A 10,002-nucleotide genomic window follows, 5' to 3' on the forward strand; every position below is an offset into this window, starting at 1 on the left:
ATAAATTTATTAAGATATGTTAAACGTTTATATCTACAACTATATATTATCTTTTTTTTTTTTTGAAACTCTCGACAATATAATTTTTTAAATGTTTATATACAAAGATATAGTATTATATAATAACCTTTAATTCATATACTATTTAAAAATATGTTATTAGAATGTTATTAGAAAACTATGAAATTGTAGTAGTTCAAACCAAATTTTAATTATAATTTTTTCTTAGTTATAACAAAATCTGTTGAGAAAATTTAGAAAATATCACCAAAAATTTAAATATGTTTTATTATAAAATAATGTATTAAATGTAGTAACAAAAACAAATTCAAAATGTAATCTTACAAACTCAAATATAGTACTGTAATTTTTCAAAGTGTACTTGACAAAATATAAATTTTGAAAATAAATATTCAAACTCAAATGATAATATTTCAAATTTTATAAAATATTAAATCACAGATAATAAAGAATAACTTTTTGAAATGCACCACGAAAAAAAACAAACTATATATGTTGTAAAAATTAAAGCAATCGAATATTTTGAAAATATAATTAAAAAAAAAACTTAATATCATAGCATCCATAAAATATCTTATATCAATAAAATTTAGTAAAATAATATGATAGATGCTACTATGTATAAAATTTACTAAAATAATAGGGCTTTAATATTTAAACAATTTTGTTTTTCTTAAATTCTGTAAAATACTAAAATAATATATGTTAAAGTATATTTTTTAAACATTGCATGCAAATATAAATTATCTTGAACATATTTATTTTCTATAATATAAAATTAAAATTTTAAAAATGTATTATAACAAAATGTATAAATTTCTATTTGATTATTTCATATTGTTATTTTATTGTATATAACTCAAAAATATATTAGTAAGAAATAAACATTAAAAATCACTATATATGAATAATGCTGAATAAAAAAATATAAACAATAATATTATAGAGTTACATAATATATAATACTAAAATGAAAATTTTATATTTAAAACATTTGTTATAATATCTAATGCATTTATAAAATGAAAAAATATACGCACGAACGTGCGGGTTAAAATCAAGTTATTAATTAGCATCAGTTATTTCAAGTTGTTTAAGATAAGATGGACAAAAAAAATAGGATGGACATAAATGATATATGAACTATGAATAGTATTTTGTAAAGCTGACTTAGATAACACATCTGCACATCTATTTATAGTCCTTTTTGATGCATAAATTCAATTTCTTCAGAGCAGTTATTCCACAAAGAGATCGTATGAGATATTGTTTTGATATTCAGATTTGTTTCTTGACTGTTAAGAAGATTGATAACTATAAAAATGTCTCATTCGGATATGATATGTTTATAACTGAGTCCCCAACATGAGACAAGTTTGGTTTAAAAGTAAATAATTTTATTTTTCTTATATTATATAATAAATATATTATTTACTGATAATAAAAATATAGTTACTCATCTATCACATATAACTATGCAAATATGTGAATCAAGTACAACAATCAGACAATATAATGATTTCCACAAAGAAAATTTAAAAAATATATTTATGTTATGTAGTCTTATTTTATATTCTTTAAATAATGTAATACAATATTATACATTATTTTTTCAGAATTGAAAAATACATATAATATCTTATCCGCGCATAGCGCGGTTAAAAAATCTAGCTAGCTTTAAAAGCCATAAAAACCTATGAAAGTAGGGAGATATATTTGATTATTCAAACCTTTCATTATAATGTGAGACTACTTCCATCTTAACTGCATGGAACTAGTTCGTCTCCTCGCAGAAACAGCCCTAAATTACTCTGAATATGGAAAGGAACGTTCGCTTTAATGAAACCGACAGAAACATCATAATTAACGTTGCGTCTGGTGGTGTGTGCACACTTGACGTTAACCATGTTGGCCGACTTATGCCACCTCCGGCCGTTGATGGATCCCCTGTTCCATCTCCTGGCTCCTGCTAACCCTAAGGTTTTCTTTTATATGACGGTGGATGCCAAACCGGCTGGTATGATCGTGATGGAGCTCTTCGCCGACACGACCCCGCGGACGGCAGAGAACTTCCGCGCCCTCTGTACTGGCGAGAAATGCACGGGGAAGCTTGGCAAGCCACTCCATTACAAAGGATCAATCATCCACCATGTCGATCCCGGTTATATGATTGCCGGAGGAGATATCATTGACGGAGGGAAAGGAAACAGAGGCGAATGTATCTACGGCAGTAGGTTTTTCGAGGTTGAGAACTTCATCAAGAAGCACACCGGTCCAGGTATCCTCTCCAAGTGGAACCGTGGTCGAAACAGCACTGGATCTCAGTTCATGATCCACGCAAAGGCGAATTCGGATCTGGACGACGAGTGTGTTGTGTTTGGCCAAGTTGTTCAAGGAATGTATGTGGTCACGAGCATTATGGCTTTGACCACGAATACTTCCATACCCGTTGCGGTGATCTCCAACTGCGGTCAAATTTCATAGATATTTGTGAGGTTTTCATCTTACGTCGTTTGATGTGTTTATGTTCGTATTTAAGTTTAGATGGGCTACGTACCATTGAATAACGATAAAACATGAATAAGGTTGGAGTCAACATTGTTGTCGGTTAAGTTGGAATCATGGTTAGTGATTTTCGGTAGTACCCGGTTTAAATAAGCGCCAACCATCTGCGTGCCAATTCATAACGAGCTTTTTCTGGAATTTTGCATTGTAACTCTTGCCTATTTCAGACCAAAACTTTCCAATTTCAAACCAATCAAAAGCGCACATGCTCAGGTGTCCATGCTGGTTTTTCTGGGAAATCAAATACAAACATAATTACAAGATTCAGCAAATCAACCTAACAATAAGATAAGAAGAGGAAGCAAACGACTTAAACAAAAGACTTAAACAAAAAAGAAAGTATGGTTTGATTTATGGGAAAATATTTCAATTTCTACATATTTAAACTCGCCACAGGCGAAACAGCGAAGAGTACCAGTTCGGGCAAGTCAAGTCTGATCCACGGAAACAACAGTTGTGTCCGTAGGAGTAGGATTTGTGGTTGCAGGCGGGAAGGTTGTGGTTGTTGATCGTTGTCATGTGGAGTTCCAAGAAAAAATTGTCTTGTTTTGAGGTTCTACTGTAAGTGCTTGTTGATGAGCTTCTGAGATCGTGAGAGGGTTGAATAAATTCAACGTGTGTTGAATTTGCTGTCGTAAGCCACCAATAAAGCGAGCCACTATTTGTCTTTCAGAATCATTGATATCAATCCTCGTGAGCAGTAAGAAAAATTATGTGGCATACTCTTACGGCTTCCTTGTCGTAAGTGTTGCAACTTTTGAAACATAAGCTGATCATAGTTGTATGGTAGGAATGTCTTGCGGAGGTGTTTATTCAGCTTGTCCCATGATGCTATCTTTGGTTTATTCAGACGGGTTCTGGTTGCTTTAAGCTGTGTCCACCAAGCGGCATCTCTGGTGCGGAAACGCATAGCTAATACAGGAACACACTGATCAAGGGAAACATTTTTGAATTCCAAAATCTCTTATACGGTTGCGATCCAATCAAGTAATTCCTCTGCAGTTGGTCCCCCGCTGAATTCCGAATTTCTGTTTTAAAGCGCCATTCCCATCGTTCTTCGGAAGGTTGTGCATTATAATCACGAGGTCAGTTGCGGCCGAGAACAGCGAACGGGTTCGCATCTTCCTCGTCTTCAGCTAGGTCATCGTTATTAAGTTCTTCGACTGGAGCGGGATTACGGTTAGCAACCAAGGCTTGCATGGCCTGCGTGAGTTGACCGAGTTGCTCTTGCATATGCTCCATAATGTTGTGCATTACGGTTGTGCATTATGATCACGAGGTCAGTTGCGGCCGAGAACAGCGAACGGGTTCGCATCTTCCTCGTCTTCAGCTAGGTCACCGTTATTAAGTTCTTCGACTGGAGCGGGATTACGGTTAGCGACCAAGGCTTGCATGGCCTGCGTGAGTTGACCGAGTTGCTCTTGCATATGCTCCATAGTGTGTTGTTAAATTTTGGCTTGTGTTTCTTTGCGTGTGCGCGGCATGGTTGCGGAAGGGTTTGTTTTGCTCTGATACCAACTTTATGGCGGGTAAGAACGATAGTTCAGCTCAATCTAGGGATTTTGATTAGAAATCGCTAGAGACCTGCTACTTGAAGAAGATGAATCTAATTGAATCTTGTTCAAGGCTTCTCGAAATAGATGAATTGAATCAAATCTCTCTCAAGGTATAAAGCCAAAGCTAGTTTTATTAATTATCAAAAGTCTATCTCTAAAAGCCAAAACCAAAACACAATATATAGGGATCCATCGTCAAAGTCACAACCAACTTATGATAATCTTTCCTATTCTAAAAAGGAAAACAAAGCATTAAGACTTATTGAAAAGGAAACAAAGAAAACGTGAGAAATAAGGTAACTAAAGTTGAGGCGGTGTAGATGTTGCTGCATCAATAACCTATGTTTTTTTTCGATAACTCAGATACCTAGCTGGTATGGGATGTGGTGCCTCGTTAGGTACGTACCCCTATCATATGAAATATCGGTCCATTAAACTCAGAAAGCCAGCTGGCCCAGAAATTTTGTATAAATTTCTACCGATGGATTGAACTCAGGGTGCGATCAGATTTGGCCGTTTCGCTCCCGATCCTACAACCACTAGACCACAACCGCTGGGTTATAACCTATGGTTTCATTTTTTGTAGTAACTAGCAAGCATGTTTTATAAAGTGGACACAAATGTTTATTGGATTAACTTCTGATAGGATTGTTATTTTGGTTTATGGGGTAGGCTTTGAATTAGAGAGGCATTTTATCTTCTTTTTTTCTTGTAACACAGAAGAATAAAGGTGCTGCTTAGGAAAATTGTGTTCATATGTCGCAATTTCATTTTGTTTATGAAGAAATAAAATATTTGTTACTTTGATTTTTAAAATGACCGTTTCCTATCAATGTACTTAAATCAATATCATTATTTTAACTGTCGATTTCGCCAGTAAAAACAACATTTCTCTAATACCAATGTAACTGGTTTTGCAATTATAACTACTTGCTGTGGGCTAGATACTTACCATTAATATATGCAACAACTCGAACACAAACAAAGAAAACCAGTGTAACGTCTCTATTGCTCAAAAAAGAAGAAGAATAACGTTCCTTTCTAGTAAACGTACAGTCATACATAGAGCTGTAATAATATCAAATATATTTTACTTTGAAACTATTTATTTCTATACATAACCTGATAACCAGAATTCAAAATATGTAAATCTCATCCTTGTAGAATAATTCTAACCGTCCAAAACCATTTGAATTCATTAAAATTGATAGGAAACGGTAAATCAGTGCTATGGGATGTATTTTGAGAAAATAAAGACTACCAACAGATCAAATTGAAGAAGAAACCAGATCTCCCTTCCATTAAAGCTGACCCGAAAAATCTTATTGCCATGAATGCTAATGTAAAGATTATCTACTCTGATGCTGCTTGGAATCCTTTGTCTTGTGATTGTGGACTACGTTGGTTCATACAAGCTTCTACAGGTATCAGGCAAGGTTTTGATAGCAGAACTCATGCTGCCTCGCCTTAAATTGCGGAGGCGATGGCCTTAAGTATCATCCATGACATCCGCGTGTAGAGTCGATCCTTCACCTCTATCAAATTTCCTTTGGGAAATGTACTTGCTGATGGCTATCCAAATCAGCTCTCTCTTTAATTTCTGTATCCTTCGCTTTGGATCTTTGAATTAATAAAATCGTTTAACCAAAAAAAGAAAAAAAAAATACATTTTTGAAATTTGTCTGTATCAAAATCAGTAATATGATTTTCTTTTTACATCAATATTTCAATTTTTAAATGACTTATGACGAAGAATGAATTCATCACTAGAAGTGAACTACTGTAAAACTGAAACTTGCTGTGAAAAAAAAACACACACAGAAACCTGATAAAAGTAGCTAAATGAACCAATGATATTTCATGTAAATTCGTGCGAATATGTATTATTTCGGATATGTTCTTTTCAAAAAAAAAACATTCATTTAAAATTATTGATATATAGTATTTCTCTATGATTGAATATGCTTTTGTATTTTTGAATAACTAATAGTACTCCCTCCGTTTCATATATACAGTTATATATTCTAGGGAAAAAAATTGTTTCAAAAAAAAATCTATTTTTAATGCATGTTTTATTAACTAATTGTAAACTTAAAAAAAAAACTAATTACACTTATTGGATTTTTATTAGCTTAAAATTATGGGAAAGCGATAATCACAAAAAATATTCAAATTTAATATGTTTTATTTAAAAGTGTGAAAATCTAAAATATGTAACATTTTGAAACGAAAGAAATATTTTTTATCATCTAAAAATTCTATTAAAACAAGTAGTATATAAACTAATAAAAACACGTTGTTTCCGGAACTAGAAGCCAATAAAGATCGAAATCTTTCCGGAAATATATGATCACAAAAGAAATCTAACCGATAACTAGTAAAGATAGACGACAAAGAATAATAAAACAAACATAAAGTTGTACCATAAAATTACCGAAACGGAAGCACAGATCGATTTCGAAACAACGAATAGAAACATATCGAAGAAACCTAAAAAAAATCAAGATGGTATTTTATTTGAAGAGTTACTGCCTTTATTTAGCATAATTTGTTAAAACTCTAATAATGTAGGTATATGGAAAAAAATTTATTGTTTTCATTAAAAAGCTGCAAATTCATACATTTAGCATATTGAAAAATGTAATGTGTTACCCAGTGTTAAAAAAAACATATTGAAAATGAATGACATTTCAATAAATATGCTTAAATCTCCATAGTTTAGCTTTCCTCTCAAAAAGCTTAATCAGAGACATATAATGCTTAATTAACAATAAGTCTGTTTCTCTCCTTTTGTTTATGTATTAATCAAATACAAAGACAAGCACGATCACTCAGTTCCATTGCATCTCCTCTCTTTCTCCTTCCTGAACTTTATCCCACAAGCATTGCATAAACTCTGAAACACATTAGTTAACCAATCAACATTCATTTAGTTTAAAAGTTTAGGTTTAAGCTGCGCAGTTATTATCTTAAACTTATTCGAACTTGGTTAATAAGTCAAAGATTTTGAGATTGGATAATGAACTTGCCTTGGGACCAAGAGGACCCTTTCGCCACATAGGAGTGTTAATTGCCTTGCAGTTCATGTTTGTACACTTCCTCATCTCGTTAATCCTTCCTGCTGTACAGGCGCCGCTGCAGCCCCAACGCCGCCCTAGAGTTTCGTGAGCGTCCACAGCATTTTTAAACGCTAAAGAGTTACGTTGTGCTCTCTTAGCAGGGACATCAATCAGCACATAGTCACTTCCCGTAGGAGTCTCCGGCACAGGAGCCGGAGATGGTTGCATCGGTAAAGGTTTAAAGTTCAAGGCCTTGCCGACGCCGGCGAAGTGGTTGACGATTAAGTTGTAGTATCTGGTGTTGACGTCGACGCTCTTTCTCCCACCTTCGTGGCCGTTAGTCGATACATTACTGTTAAGAATGTGACGGCGGCCACGAATATCACCGTTGTCGTTGTTGTCTCGGCGGTTACCGTCGACGTTGTTCCCCTATTATGGTGTTATTTTTTTAATTAATTAGCATTTAATGCATAATATATATGTAATCATTGTCCATATGTAGCACTGTTATAAAGGGTATTAATTGTAAAAAGAAAATGATGACAAGGATTAAATGTTTTTTTCCTCCAAATTGCAACTGTTACCTCTAAAACAGTGTGGGGTTAGTTTTTTTTCTTAAACAAAGATTAATGAATTTAATATGAGTTCAATGAATATACATGAAATTATTCAAATGAAAATTCTGTGTGAGATTTACGATAAACATTTACCAAGTCATGTTTTTCAAATGTTATGTAGTGGTGATTGGTGTCAATAGATCTCTAGGGTTAATTCATCAGACATTTCATGTTTTCCAACTAAAATTTCATTGAATTATATCAGAATTACAGCGATAAAATCACTTCTACAAAATTGTGCGTGTGATTTTTCATGTTATTCATGGCTTCATCAATCAATATCAGTGAAAAGAATAATATTAATGAAATAAAACCTGATCAGTGGTGAGAGTGTTTAAGCTCAGATGTGTCTCAACAGTAGGACTTGGCAAACCTAACCTCAGTGTTAAATCAAATTCCTTCTCCATTTTCTCTATGGAAATTTGAAGAAAAAATCAATAAAATACATGTAACTGTTAGAAAATAATCATGTGAATTTTCAATCTACAAAAAAATTTCGGAGAACAATATAAACAAACTTAACAAATGAAAATGAGCATGAATGGTATGTGTTAATACACTTACAGAGATGACTGACTATGCAAAATCGATCCACAAGTTTTAGTTTTAGCCTTAGTTTTTCAGATCTGAATGTTATCGATCCGCTAATCTTGTAGAGATCGTGTGTTGCTTTGGTGTAATTATATATACACATAGACAAATATATGGGCGTTATATTCATATAGACGCGGGTATTAAGAGACAAGAGTTAGGCATGAGAAATGTGATTATCTACAAATCATGATTGCTAAATGACAAATTAAGCTTCATTTCGAATAAAATCATTAAATATGAAAAAACGGTAAAATTTCTGTAAGACCAACCATGAAAATAACATGAGAAAACTGAAGAGAAGATGAGAATTTACACCAAGAGGCTCTTTTCCCTTATATAATTTTATAAAAAAACTATGTAGCTAATTTGATTGGAAGAAGTATATTTATTTATAGATCTTGTACGATTTTATCAAATTTGGAAATAAAATTATATCCCTTCATTCCTTGCCACAAAATACTTATTTATTAAATAATTTACTTTGGAATTTTTTATTAGTTATATATTCTTTGTAAAGATTTTAATGTGTTTCTGGTGGTGGCCCATTGGTGTATTTTAAATCATTACTAAATCTACTTGGAGTAAGACTGGTAGATTTGGTACAAAAGTTTTTTTTTTGAATGAATGTAAAATTTATTCAACCAAAGAAGCTTATTTACATCAAGTATCACAGCTTTAAATAAAAGAATTTATCCAGCTCCTCCAATTGTTTCTTGTATCCCAAACCAAGTGCTCAATCCTTTATCAAGGTACTTCTGCCCCTACCCTTGGGAAGGAATCAACAACTTATAAAGCTATTGAATTTGTTGTTTTGGGAAGGATTTATAGATCAATATCGAACAACACATGTCGGGATGGAGGAAATGGAGGAGGTTGTGTGGCATTTTGGTGAGCATGGATAATTCTAACATTACGGGTTCTTGTAAGGGCGAGGGCACGATTTTCTTCGCCAATGTATTTACAAAATAGTTTTGAAAGTGTTTTTGAAAATACAAAATAGTTTTGAAAGAACAAAACGAAATTTATTCTTCTTGAATCTCTGATATTCAAGTTAGAAGGAAAAAAACGACTAGTCGAAAAGCAAAATATATGAAAAGAACAGTCAATTATAGGGCCATATCTTAAAGTTTTTATAGGCCTAGCCTTATGTTTAGGCGAACTTAGAGCATCTATGCTTTATAACTTCAAATATGAAGTTTTTTGTTCTCCTTGAAGTTTTGAAGAGTAAAATTCTATATTTGAAGTTTCATTATTCAAAACTTCAAATTTGAAGTTTCATATTTTTATTTGCATTTTGGTCCCTACAATCACACATCACCTTTATGATTCATGAATATTTTCTAGTTTATTGTTTTAATCTTTAAAAAAACTATATCTCATAAATATTTTAAATTTTCTTTACAGATTTTAAATTTTACTCATAAAATTTAATAAACTTAAAAATAAGATTTAAAATATTTTAAGCTAGATTTAGACAACAATAATATACAAAAAAAAAATCTTAACAAAAATATTTTAAGAAATTACATGAAGACATAACTATTACACAAATTTAAATATTACAACAACACTAATAGTCAGGTAAGTTTG

The 10,002-nt window shown here is 32.4% G+C and overlaps 2 protein-coding genes across 2 annotated transcripts; one reads left to right on the forward strand and one right to left on the reverse strand.

Annotated features, from left to right (window-relative positions):
* Positions 1-1,673: 1,673 nt before the first annotated feature.
* LOC106435565 (peptidyl-prolyl cis-trans isomerase) lies at positions 1,674-6,602 on the forward strand. The gene has a single exon (XM_013876474.3). It carries the CDS (start codon positions 1,927-1,929, stop codon positions 2,503-2,505), a length of 579 nt encoding a protein of 192 aa, XP_013731928.2. The 5' UTR covers positions 1,674-1,926; the 3' UTR covers positions 2,506-6,602.
* Positions 6,603-6,814: 212 nt separating this feature from the next.
* On the reverse strand, positions 6,815-9,833 carry LOC106435569 (GATA transcription factor 29-like). The gene is made up of 4 exons (XM_048737652.1): positions 8,383-9,833; positions 8,133-8,230; positions 7,172-7,630; positions 6,815-7,038 (listed from the first exon to the last, which is right to left on the reverse strand). The coding sequence occupies exons 2-4, from the start codon at positions 8,223-8,225 to the stop codon at positions 6,970-6,972; spliced, it is 621 nt and encodes a 206-aa protein (XP_048593609.1). The 5' UTR covers positions 8,226-8,230; positions 8,383-9,833; the 3' UTR covers positions 6,815-6,969.
* Between the last annotated feature and the right edge of the window lie 169 nt (positions 9,834-10,002).

This window comes from Brassica napus, chromosome A1 (genome assembly GCF_020379485.1).
Source record: "Brassica napus cultivar Da-Ae chromosome A1, Da-Ae, whole genome shotgun sequence".
Lineage (NCBI taxonomy): Eukaryota > Viridiplantae > Streptophyta > Magnoliopsida > Brassicales > Brassicaceae > Brassica > Brassica napus.